The sequence below is a fragment of the Balaenoptera ricei genome, chromosome 6 (assembly GCF_028023285.1).
Source record: "Balaenoptera ricei isolate mBalRic1 chromosome 6, mBalRic1.hap2, whole genome shotgun sequence".
Lineage (NCBI taxonomy): Eukaryota > Metazoa > Chordata > Mammalia > Artiodactyla > Balaenopteridae > Balaenoptera > Balaenoptera ricei.
The window spans coordinates 121,080,358-121,094,512 of NC_082644.1; the positions used below are offsets into that span (position 1 = coordinate 121,080,358).

Sequence of the window (14,155 nt, forward strand, 5' to 3'; positions counted from 1 at the left end):
CTACAATGTCGTGTTAGTTTCAAGTGCACAGCAAAGTGATTCAGTTATACATATACGTATACGTCTATTCTTTCTCAGATTCTCTTCCCTTATAGGTTATTACAAAATCTTTTTTTTTTTTTTTTTTCCGCCATGCTGCGCAGCTTGCAGAATTCTAGTTCCCCGCCCGGGGATCGAACCCGCACTCCGTGCATTGGGAGCGCGGAGTCGTAACCACTGGACTGCCAGGGAAGTCCAAGGTTATTACAAAATCTTGAGTATAGTTCCCCATGCTATACAGTAGGACCTTGTTGGTTATCTATTTTATATACAGTAGGGTGTATCTGTTAATCCCAAACTCCTAATTTATCCTTCCCCCCTCCCCCTTTGGTAACCATAAGCTAGTTTTCTATGTTGAGTGGGCAGTTCTGCCCTGGCCCTCCTGCAGCTGGCCCCTCAGCACCCACGGTTTCACGCCCTTAGACACGCACCAGCTCATTTGGGACATCTCGGCCCTCCCAGCTCCTCGGGAGGAAACACTCTCAGAGGGTGAGAGGTCCCAAGCTCTCGCATGTCACTCACGTTGTGACCGTTAGAACTGACAGCTCAGGCAGCTCACAGGAGAGAGGCGGCCGGGTCTTGGGAGGATGGCCGTCTCAGGTGGAGACGTTTCATTCCACCCCCCCGGGCCCAGATCCCATTGCTGCCTGGGCATTCGGGGCAGCGCGAGGCCAGGAGACAGCTACTGTGTGGCTTTTATGTCCTTCTGGTCACCCCAAAGCCCCACGCTGGGCGCACACTGGAGTAGGGGGTCACCCCAAGATGGCAAGAAAAGCCCAGGACCACACCCCGCTTGCAGCCGGGCGCAGCCTGGGGAAGGCGTGAGCGGGCGTGGTGGCAGCAGAGCCGGCCCCGATCCTGCCCATGCCCTGGAGCTGTCCTGGAGGCCTGCGGCAGCCACGTCCCATCTTTGGGCCTCTGGGTTCCCATCTGCAGCATCGGAACTATCAGGAACCGCTGACCTCGGCCCGCCCGAGGCTCCAAGGTGCACGTCTGTGAACACGCTTTGTAAACTGTGAATGGCTGCTCAGAGGCGGGAGGTCTACCCGTCCACCAAGCAGACGGCCTGGGGCCACAGCCGGTGGCCACGCGTTCTCCTGGCCTGCCCGTGAGCTGGGCACTCCCCCTGAGTGCTAACGAAGGTGGCTGGTGGAGCTGGGCCCAGGCATCAGGAGAGCTGGTCCCTCCCGCCGAGCTGTCCTTGACGCAGCTCCGCCCTCCCTCTCCCAGGAGCTGTACCTGGAACCGTGGGTGCCCCCGGGGGTGGGCCTGTGGATCAGGTGGGGCTGGGCACCACCCCAGGGAGGCACCAGCTCCCGGTGCCGCCTCCTCAACATCTGGATATAGAACCTGTCTGCACCCACCAGGATGTCGCCCTCCTGGAGGAGAGAGAGCCGCCTGGTGCACACGGCCCCGTCCCCCATGCAGGGCCATCACAGCACCAGGCATGGACTTCAAGGGCTCCTGCCCAAGTCCAAGGTCCGAGAGCCCACCTGTGTGGAACAGTGGGGAAGCCACGCCCTCTGGGGGCTGCGTTCGCTGCCTACCACCTGCTGCCAGGCCCCCCAGCCACGTTTCCAGTCCCCGTCACGCACAAGGCCTCCAGGCCCCAGTCTGCAGGGCCTGGTAAAGATCCCGGCGGGGCCCCGCGTGTGCAAGAATGGAGGGGGTCTTGAGGGACTAGCTAGGCCCGCGCTAATGAACAGCACTGCCCGTCACCAGATGGGCCCTGAGTGGCATCTGTTCCAACCCAGGCTGGGCCTCCTGACCTCAGAACGGGGTGGGAAGGGGGGTGGTTATGATATAAATGGCTCTGGCTCATTCAGTGACGCATTGTGACAACGCGCGACAGTCCCCAAAGATACCCAAGAGGCTAGTGCTGCAGCCTTCACCATTTCTTTCTTTCTTAATCTTTCTTTTTTTTTTTCTTTTTGGCCTTGCAGCTTGTGGGATCTTAGTTCCCCGACTGGGGATTGAACCCAGGCCCCCGCAGTGAGAGCGCCGAGTCCTAACCACTGGACCACCTGGGAAGTCCCATCAGTGACGACACTGACGTCCAGGGAGTGCCTGGCCCAAGGTCGCCTGTACTAAGGCGCAGAGCTGGAGTCTGAGCTCAGAGGTCTGACTGCAAGGCCCACCGTCTTTCCGTTCCCTGTTCCCCGGGCTTGCACCCAGCTCTGCCGCCTGCTAGCTGGGTGGCCTTGGGAAACTCAGCTGGCTTTTCTGAGCCTGTGAGGAACAGGCCCCCACGGCGTCAGAGTCTGGCTGAGGTCCAAGTGGTGTCGCGCTCACGTCTGGCTGTGCAACGGGGGTTCGGAGGCACCTCTGCCCCACTGGGGTCCCCACGGCACAACCTCCCCCTGCTGCCGGCCTGGGCGCCCACTCACCACACAGCCCGAGAAGAAGGTGAGCCTGGACGCTGCGCCTGGGGGCAGCAGGGCGAGGCCCCCCGTGAGGCAGGGCTGGGGGGCCCCCAGCAGCCGGAGGGAGGCACTGACCACACGCTCGCTGGTGAAGGGGGTGGCGAGGAGGCCCAGAAGAGCCGTCCCAGGGCTGCCAGGGAGCAGCGCGGGGCCCCCGCGCCCGTCCTCGGCCTCACGCTCGGGCTCACGGACGCAGGTGAGCGGGGCCACGTCGAATCGGGGCGCTGCGGGAGATAGGAGGCCCCTCGCTCCCCCCTGCTCGGCCCTCCAGCACAGCTCCCCCTGCCCGCAGCGCGACCCCAGCCAGCGCTCAGCGCGCATCTGGCCCCGACCACAGAGAAGGCAGGCACGAGTGGGACACCCCTAATTCCCTCCGCCCTGACCACTAGCCTACCCTGCCTCTGGTCCCCACCTGCCTTTGGGTCACCAATGGCCCTACTCGGAAAGGGGGCTGGCACCATGGAGAAGTCCACAGACACGGCCCACGAGCGACAGGAAAAGGCTTTGGCTGGTGCTTGACCCAGCGCCCTTCTTGTGTCTCACAGAAAAGATAAATGTTTACGTCCTGGCCAGAAACTGCAAGAATTCCTGACAGTCGGCCCAAAGGGAGGCCCAGGGGTGGAAGAGACCAACTAATTAGTGCCCATTCCCTTGAGATATTGAGCAGAATCCCAGGGTCACGGCCCCAGCCCGGCCCAGGACACCCAGACCAGTTTTTATCGACTTGGCAGGAAGTAACGGAACTAATTAACAGGGTGACAGCAGCAGCTGACCTCCTCTCAGCTGAGCCACTGAAAAGCCGAGGTCCCTGACCCAAGGGTGAGATGCCCCCTGCAGGCTCTGAGAAACTCCCCTTGCAAGGAAGACGCCAGGACAAGTACCTTCGGAGGCAGCGTCAGGGCCAAAGTAAGCGGTCACTTCCTCTGGCTCCAAAGCCTGAAGAAACTGCTGTGGGAGAAACAATGAGTGAGGGGAGACGAGGGAGAAGGAGGTGTGGGGGAGAAGCAAGACAAGGAGCAGGCGGGGGGGGGGGGAAGGGGGGAAGGGGCCCAGGAGGGGGAGAAGGGGCCCAGGATGGAGAGGGGGCAAGCCACCCACACCGGCGTAGCCGGGTCCACCCCTCATCAAGTGGGTGGACAGTACCGAGGCCAACTCCCTCTCCAGTGAGCCCAGTTCGTCCCCTGAACCCCAAGTTCGGATTTCCTCCCACTTGGCCCAAGGGCTGTGGGGCAGCCCCTTCTCCCCCAGGGACCCACCCTCAGCACCCAGCAGAGCCCAGGTTCCCAGCTCTCGGGGCTCCCCCAGCACCGCAGCCCTCGGATCCACCCACCTGCCGGAAATCAGGGAGTCCCCAGCAGCCCAGGAGGACGAGGAGCACAGAAATGAGAATTGCCCGCACACATCTCCCCTGGAGGCGAAGCTCACTCATCCTCCCAGGAAGGGAGAGCGCTGTGGTGACTGCAATCTGGCCGGCGTGGACTGCGACAGACCCGCTGGGCTGGACGTTGAGGCTGTGTTTACTCGTGGGCGCTTCCTCCCAGGGCAGGGGCCGAGGGGCTGGGCGGCCTGCAGGCTCCTCCTGCCGCGGCCTGGCCTTGCGCTGGGCTGGGCCTTGGCTCAGAGCACAGCCACTGGTCCTGCGCCTGGGAGCACAGAGCGGGGGTGGGATTCATCTCCCATCTGTGTGACTGTGGCTCCCGGCTGGCTGAGGCACCATCACACCTGCTTCCTACGGACACCCTGCTTTCCATGACCTGTCCCCGCTCTCCTGTCCTCATTCCCTCCCTCTCAGCTATTGCCTGCGCTGTGCCTGCACCCGACGGCTGCCCACAGAACCAGAACGGTGGCACCAGCCCTCTGCCTGCCTCCCCAGCCGTCCCCACAGTGCTCACAGACCTTTAGCTACCGCCCCCACCCAGCCTGCCTTCCGTTCCTCAAATACGCCCAGTGCTTTGCTGCTCTAGTTTCAGCTCAAATGTCACTCCCCTCGTGGCACCATCTAAGTGGTCCCCCAGGGAGAGGTGTCACATTTAGAAAATAAAAATCAGGACAGCAGTGAAACTGGAATTTCAGGTAAACAATGGATTTTTTTTTTTTTTTTGGTGTTAAGTATGCCCCCCAAATTGCAGCTAATATATGGGACATTTTTATACTAAAAATTATTCTTTATCTGAAATTCCTATTTCTCTGGGCATCCTGCATTTTGTTGGGTAGCCTTACTCCTCCTCAAGTCCATACCACAGTATCTCACTTCATCATCTTCGTTGCAGTTACTACTATCCAAAATTGTTGATTTATCATCTGTATTTCCCTGAAGGCCCCCACGCACGTACAGAGCCTGCGATGGAAGCTTTGGGGAAGTGGAGGCCTCACCTGTGTCGCTGATCCAGAGCCAAGGCATGGTGTGCAAGTGACTTGTTACCATTGTTGTCACACAAAATAATACAGTACAACACTTGTTACAATGCTTATCATTGTTATCGGATGCTGCTGAACTACGGCCCTGGGAAAGCAGGCTGTGCGACGTGGGGTCCTCCCTCCCGTCCCTGGGCCTCAGTTTCCCCGCCGCGTAGGGAAGATGCGCCGGGCTCGTACCGTGGGGCGGGAGACAGCTGCCCGGGGTCCCTGCACGTCCGCTCCGCACCCGCCGCTCCCAGGCCCGGCCGTCCAGCGCCCCCTGGCGGCCGCCTGCCCCGCCCTCCTCCGGCCGGGCCTCGGTGTTACACCGACGGCGGCCCCCCCAGTTCCCTTCCGGCGCTCATGTTTCTCGGCCCCAGGCCGGCCCTCGGGGAGATCCCGGGCTTACGCCAACCCGATCCTGGGCCGCTGACCGCGGACGCCGCTCGCCGGGGTGGCAGCCCTTTTCTTTGGGGGCCAAAGAGCCCCGCCCTGCTCCCGGCCGTGCGGAACCAGAGGCGAAGGCCCGGTTTCCAGCAGGTCGGGGAGAGAAGGGCACTTCCGGGGATCGGCGCTCACGTGCGGAGACCCGCGCGGGGCGGCTTCCGGGCTCTCGGGCCGCTGCTGTCCCCGCTGCCGGCGAATTGGGGTCCGGCGGGACCTGTGCTCGGCGAGCAGAGCTCGGCTCCGGGGCCGCGGCGCCGCCGTGGATGGGCGCGGGGGCTGGGACGGTGCCGGGATGGCGAAAGCGAGGGTGCTGGCCCCCGAGTGCGCCCCGGGCGACCCCGCGCCTGAGCCCGGGCTCGTCAAGAAGCCGAATCGGAAGAAAAACAGGAAGAAAAGATTCTGGAAGAACAAAGCGCGAGAAGCAGGCAGAAAGCCGGGAAACGGCCCCGGCGTGGTGATGGTGCGACCTCCAAAGGCACCGGAGGACTTTTCCCAAAACTGGAAGGCGCTGCAGGAGGAGGTAAGGCCGCGGGGGCCCCGCGGATGGAAAAACGGAGAAGGGCTTGTGGGGCCCAGGGGAGCGCAGATTGGCGTGAATGCTGTGGACTGAGCGGTTCACCGAGAGGTGGCCTGTTGAGGGCGGCAGCGAGCTCGCAGGCCAGTGAATGGCAGGGACTTGATGTACAGGATTCTGGCAACATCCTGGACCTTTAATAGGTGAGAGATGACAACAACTGCCGCCGGCTACTGAGCTCTTAAAATGTGCAGACGCTGCCGGCTGAGTTACATGTGTTCTTATTTAACCAGCCCTGAGATAGAGTCCTTAATTATCTCCATTTTACAGACGAGGAAACGGGCGAGAAAGGTTACCTTAGGTGTCCAGGTTTGCAGCCGGGTCAGCAGAACCAGGAGTCAGACGCCCAAGTCCCTGCTCGTAATGCCGTGTTGTACCTATTGTCTCTCTCGGAATCAGTGGTCCAAACTTACTTACAGATAATAGGTTACTGTCTCCTAAATGCTGTTTGCTGTGCTTCACTCATAAGTTCTCTCCAGTTCCGTTGGAGTTGGCTGCTATTGTTATCGCTGTTTTCTAGGTGAGGTAGAGAGTTTAAGGAACTTGACCCAAGGTCGCACAGCTAGCTAGCAGATGGCAGACTGGGGTGCAGATTCACACCGTGGGGCGCGAGTTTGTGCTCTTTGCTACTGCTGACCTTCAGAGTCTCTCTTAGTTCCTGAAATCTGTTACGGAGGGAGCCTCAGAGTGAGAGCGAGAACAGAAGAGCTTGTGAGCTTCTTAACACAGCCGGGCATCTTAGGGCAGAGTCCAAAGCAATCTCCTGTCTTGACCCACAGGCCGATGAAATTTTCCCTCCGGTAAACCCCGGGTTCTCTGACTTATTGAGCTGTAACTTTATCTCTTTCGCTCAAGTAAGTAAAGCAAAACTAAGCAAGCAAAGGGATATTTATTATGGAAAAAACCTTGCGTTTTCTCCAGTTCATACAAGAAAGTACATTCTTCTGTTCTTTAAACGTTGTGGGAACAGGTAAGTAGAAACCCACCTGATCACTCAGCTGGTTGCCACGTAGCAGGGTCTTAACCGTGTTGAGAATGGCCACACTGGGGACCTGCACACAAGAGGAGGTTGGGCTGGGAGACCTCAGCCCTCCGTGTAGGAGAGCGGGGGTGCGGCTGCCAGCCCTTTTTCAGCCACTTTTCGTTGGACACGCCCCTCTCTTCCTGAGAGCCTCACAGCAGTAGCAAACCAAGAAATCTGATCAAGGAAGTAGCTGCCATGCACCAGCTGGTTGGCCTGAGCTGTGACGGGATCAGCTCTAAATGTGGACACAGGCCGCTTTTACACACACACACACACACGTATAAGCTTTCTTAATCCTTTGTGCATGTTTTCCAAATTAAAATGTGTTGCATATTTTATCTTGGGTTCCGTTAGTTGCTGAAACAAAAATCACAGGCCCCGGAAGAGCCTCTTGTTCTCTCTCAGACGGATTCCAAAAAGCAGCCCCAAAGTGTCCAACAAAACAGGAAAGTGATCTCAGATAAAGCAAGGAGAGATGAGATGGGGACAGAAAACACAGACCCCAAGGCCGCAGGGAGCTCTGTGCCCTCAGGATGTCTGATGAACAGGAAGATCCGGGCACAGCGCAATGAGAAAGGAGCGAAGAAAAGGACCAATGATGACATTTCCCCGAAACGAGGAGAAGTCAAACGTAAGAAGTGGAAAGCTGGGGAGGTGACCGCCACCTTGCCTCCGGCCCCGCCCACCGAGTAAGTACCGCCCGGGCTGGCGCGGCTGTGATGAGCGGCTCGGCCTGGTCAGCGTCCTGGCCGAGAGCCAGGTCACAGCGACTAAGCCTGTCTCCTTAAGGAGGCCGAGCCTGCTGGCCCCTCCGTCACCTTACCCTGGTGCTGTCGGTGTCTTTGTTGACTATTTGTCTCCCCGGAACGTGGGCACGAGGGAGACAGAGCCTGTTTCATAGCTGCTGTGTCTCTGGGGCCCAGAACAGGGCCTGGCACGTGGGAGGCCCCAAGGAAGGGTTTGTGGCGTGAATGAACGCCAAAGCCACAGGGACCCACGTGTGAAACCGATTCCCGCGTCTTGCTAGCTGGGTGGCTTGGGGCAAGTTCCCGACGTGCCCGCAGCCTCAGTGTGCTTCCCCGCGGTGGGTCTGTGAGCTGCAGCGCGCTGACCCAGTGCCTGGTGGTTACTCAGCAAACCCTGTGGTGTCACCCACCCGGGGAGGACCAGAAGGCAGTGGCTGCCTCTGAATGGCTCAGCCAGGAGTGGCGCGTTTGTAAGTCAGTCCGGCTGTGTGTTGCCTGGGGTTGAGGACGCCATCGCTGAAGGTTTCAGGAAAGAACAGTTGGAGTGCCTGCCGCGAGTCGCCACGCCAGGCACGCTCTCTGGAAATGGAGCAGTCACGACAGGTCCCTCTGTCTCGAGGAGGACAGAGGGTGCACTGAAATTATTTCAGTAATTCCCTCAGTGTGGTTGGGATACATCCAAGGAGGGAGAAGCCTGTGGGGGCAGGTGGCCAGAGGGGCGCGTCCAGTCAGTGAGCTCAGGAGGCCGTCTCTAAAGAGATGACAGGGACGCTGAGCCCGAAAGACACAGTCACGAGCCACTGCTATCCGTCCCCGCCCGGCGTCCCTGTCTGCAGGGCTCGGCCCAGGGACGAGGTGGCGGGGCTCTGTGTCTATGTTCTGCACTCATCGTGTTTCTGTGAGGTTCTTAAATGTTTCCTAACTGAACCGTTAGTTTTGTAATTGAGAAGAAAATGTTAGCAGCCGGTACACCTGAGTGGAGGTGGGGGGCTTATTTCTATTTTATATTCTTTCTGTTGCTCTGTAGTTCCTAAGTTTCAGCTAATGAGTGTATTTTTTTTTTTTTTTTTTTTTTTTTTTGGCTGCGCCCGGTCTTGGTTGCAGCACGCGAGATCTTTCGTTGCAGCATGCAGACTCTTAGTTGCGGCATGCATGTGGGATCTAGTTCCCCGACCAGGGATCGAACCCAGGCCCCCGCATTGGGAGTGCGGAGTCTTACCCACTGGACCACCAGGGAAGTTCCTAATGAGTAATTAAAAAGGAAAGTGCCAAGATGATCACAATAGCCGGAGCGGTGGCCTGGCGGCCAGGCACTTGGGGCCGGACTGCCCTAAGAGCAGACCCCGCTCGCCTGCCTGCGCTCAGCCTGTTCTCCCCTCTGCCTTTTAGCGAAGACATCTGGTTTGACGACGTTGACCCAGCGGACATCGAAGCAGCCGTCGGCCCGGAGGCAGCCAGGATAGCGAGGAAGCGGCTGGGTCAGAGCGAGAGCAGCATCACGCTGGTGAAGGAGCGGGCCTTTGGCGGGTACGCGGGGCAGGGCCGCGGGGCGTGCTCCGCCTCGGGGGGCGGGGGCGGGGTCTTCAGGAAGGGCCCACTTCCCTCTCCTCCCGTTGAGTTGGGCAGGCGCCTCTCGGCGTCCGGCTGAGACCCGTCCTCGTCACGTTACTGAGCGGTGGTGCCCGTTCCTGGGTCCCGCGGGTGGATTGAACTGGAGCCTTGGTTCCCCTGCAGCCTGACGAAAGCCTTAGCCGCGGACTGTGAGATGGTGGGCACGGGCCCCAGGGGGGAGGACAGCATCGTGGCCCGCGTGTCCCTGGTGAACCAGTACGGGAAGTGTGTTTACGACAAGTACGTGAAGCCAACCCAGCCGGTGACTGATTACAGGACGGCGGTCAGCGGGATCCGGCCCGACGACCTGGCGCAGGGTGGGTGCCTCAGCGCGGCACGCGGCGGGGGCGGCTGGAGCGCCTTCCGTGTCTCCCTGCGGCCCTTTGTGCTGCAGGCGCGGGCGCAGAGAGAGCCCGGCGGTCTTCCTCCCTCCCGGGCGGGTGGGCTCAGAGGCTTCTGCGCCTGCTTGCATCGGCCTTGCTGCCTGCTGGCCACACGACCTGAAGACCAGGACAGTGTTCCCGGACGGAGAGAGGCTGCTGTGGGGTGGGGAAGGGGTGGGAGGCGGGACAGGCTGGAGGGGCTCCCAGGCCTACGCGAGGGTTCGGAAGCCGTGGGGAGGCCGTGGGCAGCAAGGGGCCTGGTCTGGCGCGGGTTCCCCCGGGGGGGCCTCGGCGCTGGGCATCGGCTGGCGTGGGGCGCGGGGGTGGGGCGTGAGCCCGTCCTCTGTGCCCTTGGTCGGGGAGGTGGCTGTGCAAGGCAGCGAGCCGTGGCCCAGCTCGGGACACAGCCTGGACGCTGAGCCCGTAGGGTTTGCCGACGGACAGGCTGTCGGGGGAGGGCACAGAGGCCCCCGGGGGGGCCCCAGATTTGGGGCCTGGGGAGGTCCTGGGAGCAGGGGCTTGAGGCGGCGGCTCTGTCGTCCTCTGGCTGCGTCCTCTCTGCTCTCCGCACCTCTCAGGTTCCCTGGAGCACAGCCCCCGAGGTGGCCCGGCCGATCATCAGCCCCAGGGCCCGACCACATCTCCACCCAGGCTCTGCCGGTCCTGCTTGGGTCGTGGGTGGGCAGAGGCACGGGGCCCAAGCGCAGTTGCTGCAGCCCTTCCCTTGGGGCGTGAGGGGAGGGGCTGGCCCCAAGGGGTCCGCTCCGAAAAAGCGAGCAGAGCTGCCTCCGGAGCCCAGGGTCTAGAGCCGGGCTTCTCACCGTCTGTGGCGAGGGCCACCCCCGCCTCGTTTTTGTCTCCGGTTGGAAAGACGTCAAACACAAGCCCTGGTTTCTTACTGTTAGATTGAGCTGTCGGCATTACCCTGGCCGGGGGCCGTGAGTGTGCTCCCCCCGCTCCTCCCCGGTCGGGGTGCGGGGCGGCCCCTCGGCCTCGGCATCACCCTCCTGAGCGGAGTGGCCCGCCTGCCGGTCCTCGCAGCTCTAAGCGGGGGGGGGGGCCTCTCGCTCAGCACCATAGTGATGGACACGTCACTAAAAACCGCTTCTTTGTTTTGTTTCCAGGAGAAGAATTTGAAGTCGTCCAGAAGGAGGTGGCAGACCTGCTGAAGGGCCGGATTCTAGTCGGACACGCGCTGCACAACGACCTGAAGGTGCCGGCTCCGGGCGCCTCTTACGTAACGCGGTGTCCGAGGCGGTCGCGCTTTCTCCGTGACTTGGGTGATGCGCCCACCGTGTCAGCTTGGGGGAGCGGGTCCCTGCACACCCTCGTAGGCAGAGCCGGGCGCTGCCTCTGCCACCCTCACCCGCCCGGTGGGCCGCTGCTCCTCCCAGGGCAGAGCCCCTCCTGTCGGGGATCATCCCCGGAGCCACTGGGCAGTCCCCGTGTCCCAGGCCGGCCCGTGGCGGCCAGCACAGCGGGCGGCAGGCAGGCTCGGAGGGTCCCCTTCCCGTGCCCCAGAGGGTGGGGCTCAGCCTCTGCCCCTTAGGGTCCCTGCTGTGGGCAGAGCTGACCCACCTGTTGGGACGAGAAGCTCGGGGCAGGCAGGGTGGGAGACTGTCCTCCCTGGGCCTGCAGCTTTTCAAACGGTGTTTCCTGGAAGCTTGGCAGCCTCCAGTGTTTCAGGGACCCATAAAAGTTGGTCCTAAATGTCTTTTAAAAGTAAATTTTGAGGGAATTCCCTGGTGGTCTAGTGTTTAGGACTTGGTGCTTTCACTGCCAGGGCCTGGGCTCAATCCCTGGTCGGGAACTTAAGATCCCACAAGCCGCGCAGTGCGGCCGAAAAAGAAGAGAAAGAAAGTAAAGCTTGAACTGTTAAAAACCAACAAGTCCTCTGCCCACAGAGACGCGTTTTGTCATAAACGTTCTCACCTCAGGGGCCCCGGAAGCTCGTGCTCCCTCCTAGCGCCCTCCCCGTCCCTGGTGACCTGCGCAGGCTCGCGTTCCAGCCGCTTGCTGGCTCCTTGGTGACGAGTCTCCAGCTTCCCCGGTTTCAAGGCTGTTTTCATGCCCGTGTGGTCCTTCCATCACCTTTCCCGTGGTGATGTTCCCTCAGAAGTTCCGGCTCGCGTCAGTGCTTGTTTTATCTGTGTGTGCACGTGTGTTATGTGTTGGAGTTTGGTAGAAGGGATCTGCCGCTGCAGATGAACAACAAAACGTCCATCCTGTTTTCTCCTCCAGGCGCTGTTTCTCGGTCACCCGAAGAAGAAGATCCGGGACACTCAGAAGTACAAACCTTTCCGGAGCCAAGTGAAGGTACTTGGAACCGCGCGGCTCCGTACAGCGTAGCTCGGTTTCTCGGTTCACGTGATCGTCGGTTCTGGTCCCTGAAGGCCGGCTTACTGAGGAAAGGTGTTGGGTTTCGTTTGGTTTTTCCTTTTAACCTTTAAAACTAAAAGGAATCTTAGAAGAAAAAGAGTTCTGCCAAATGCCACCTTTAAAGTTAGTGTCGCTGAGGGCAGGTGAGTTCCACTCTCTGATCTCTGTGATTAGACCCCCGACTGCGGGCAAGAAGCCGCCATCGTGTCTATTCCAGAGGCAGAGCTGCCCTTGAAATGAGCAGGGCGGCCTGAGGCCGGAAGGCAGAGATGGCAGAGTCCTTTTCTGGTCCTCCTCTAGGGGCTGACCGGGTGTCACCAGCCCGCAGGGCCGCGGGCACTTCGGTGGGAGGGACAGTGAAGGTCACTTGGGTCGGGGCTCAGCGGGCAACTCCCCTGCCCAGGCAGGGCCTACAGAGGCCCCACCTGAGCGTGGCTGTGCGCTGCCCTCTCCCCTGGCAGAGTGGACGGCCGTCTCTGAAGCTGCTTGCGGAGAGAGTCCTGGGGATCCGGGTGCAGCAGGCAGAGCACTGCTCGGTGAGTGTGTCCCGGGCGACAGTCCTCGGGCTTGGGGGCTGTGCCTGGCCTCCTGCGCGAGGTGCAGTGTCACCTGAAGACGAACACAGTGGGCCTTGGGCGGCTTCTGTTTCAGGAGGCTCCTGGTCACGATAAATGACATGGCACAGCGGGCCTGCAGGGTGTCGGTTAAATTCTAAGTGGTTACATTTAACTAATACTTCACACCAGAAAGCTGCTGGTGTACGGTAGTCAGAGACAAAGGCCCCAGTCTGGATTGCAGGCCCTCTAGGACTGCGCGTGAGGCCGCCGGCCCGCGGAGCCCAGCCGCTGGGCTCTTGTGCCCCAGCATCAAGCTCAGGGCCTGCCGTCCCCGCACCCCGTCTCCTTCCGAGTTCTGTGGTGTCGGAGCACCCACGAGGCAGCACGTTCATCCCTTCGCTTTGGGTCCCTCCCTCCCGTGAGCTGGCGCGCGGAAGCACGGTGAGGGCCGTGGTGCGGGACCACTGCCCTCGTCAGTTTTCTCCTTCACTCGTCCACGTCTGATGCCAGGGCTCGGGAACTGTGGGGTGGACTGGCATGTACGTGGCCGTGCTTGTCGCCCGGCGGGACAGTCACGGTGGCGCTCCGTGTCCCCCAGATTCAGGATGCGCAGGCGGCGATGAGGCTGTACGTCCTGGTGAAGAAGGAGTGGGAGAGCATCGCCCGAGACCGGCGGCCCCCGGCCTCCAAGGCCCACGGTGACGCCGCCTAGCAGGGGCCCCGTCCTGTGCCACGCTCACGGGCAGCTGTGACCAAGTCACCGGACAGATGGAGGCCCCCCGGAGCAGTGACCCTGTGGAAAAGTTTCAGAATCACGGCAGCAGGGGCACGCGGCGTGCTCGCTGCTGAGCAGAACGTCTCCCGTCTGGTTGTGGCATCTGAGACTCATCCCCGCACGTGGGACGGGAGGAGGGGCTGTCCCTGGGGGCTCCCCGGGTCCCAGGACCAGAGGCGCCTAGTTGTCCCCAGGTCTGCGGCGCCTTCCCCTGAGGAGGCCTCTTTCCCTCGTTGCCTTGGCCAACGGAAAGGAAAGAACTCCGCGGACTCGAGCCTGGACTGCGCGGCTGTGGGCAGCCCGGCGGCAGCCTCGTCGAGGGGTTTTCAGTGGTTCCTTTCTCACCCCCTGCACACAAGTTTAAACTGCGGGTCGGGGCCCACAGCCGGCGAGGGGAGCTCGGGCTGCCCAGCGCGGTGACGACGGTTCTCCGCAGAGGTGGGCGCCTCCCCGACTAGGGTGGACGTTCCGACCACGGGCGGGCCCGGGCGCGGGGGGCTCTCTGGCACAGGAGCAGCCGGTTGCAGTGAGTGGAGCGTGTGACGCGCCGGGCTGTACTGAGCCCCCGCCGGCCGTACAGAAAGTCCGAACCCACGGAGGAGGTTGTGTGACGTAAACGCAGGTTTTTACTTGAGCTGGAGCTTGTGAAGGCTCAGTGTCTGAGGGGACTGCTGTGTCCCCCTGCTGGTCCTGGGTGACACCTCTCCCTGACCCCCACCCCTAAGGAGACGCCCTGCGGCACTGGGCGCCCCGGCAGGTACAGCATGAGGAGGGAGAGGCGGAGCTCCCCAGGCGGCTGC

At 61.2% G+C, this 14,155-nt stretch overlaps 2 protein-coding genes across 2 annotated transcripts in view; one reads left to right on the plus strand and one right to left on the minus strand.

The window, feature by feature from the left end:
- The window catches only part of ADAMTS13 (ADAM metallopeptidase with thrombospondin type 1 motif 13), a 32,598-nt gene extending 27,484 nt beyond the window's left edge, over nt 1–5,114 (minus strand). The window contains 6 exon segments of the mRNA XM_059926002.1: nt 3,344–3,410; nt 3,793–3,909; nt 3,912–4,052; nt 4,054–4,105; nt 4,836–4,848; nt 4,851–5,114. Of these exon segments, the coding sequence (XP_059781985.1) occupies nt 3,344–3,410; nt 3,793–3,909; nt 3,912–4,052; nt 4,054–4,105; nt 4,836–4,848; nt 4,851–4,887 (427 nt within the window). The 5' untranslated portion in view covers nt 4,888–5,114.
- A 318-nt stretch (nt 5,115–5,432) lies between these two features.
- Nucleotides 5,433–13,989, plus strand: REXO4 (REX4 homolog, 3'-5' exonuclease). The gene is made up of 8 exons (XM_059926003.1): nt 5,433–5,826; nt 7,259–7,593; nt 9,040–9,177; nt 9,385–9,578; nt 10,769–10,857; nt 11,886–11,960; nt 12,485–12,559; nt 13,179–13,989. The coding sequence occupies exons 1-8, from the start codon at nt 5,599–5,601 to the stop codon at nt 13,290–13,292; spliced, it is 1,248 nt and encodes a 415-aa protein (XP_059781986.1). The 5' UTR covers nt 5,433–5,598; the 3' UTR covers nt 13,293–13,989.
- The last annotated feature ends 166 nt before the right edge of the window (nt 13,990–14,155 follow it).

Excerpts from the sequence above, each read along its gene's own strand:
- REXO4 (XM_059926003.1), top strand. The coding sequence starts at position 5,599 with ATGGCGAAAGCGAGGGTGCTGGCCCCCGAGTGCGCCCCGGGCGACCCC. Across the intron at positions 7,594-9,039 it reads CCTCCGGCCCCGCCCACCGA|CGAAGACATCTGGTTTGACG; the intron begins GTAAGTACCGCC and ends TCTGCCTTTTAG. Across the intron at positions 12,560-13,178 it reads AGCAGGCAGAGCACTGCTCG|ATTCAGGATGCGCAGGCGGC; the intron begins GTGAGTGTGTCC and ends CGTGTCCCCCAG.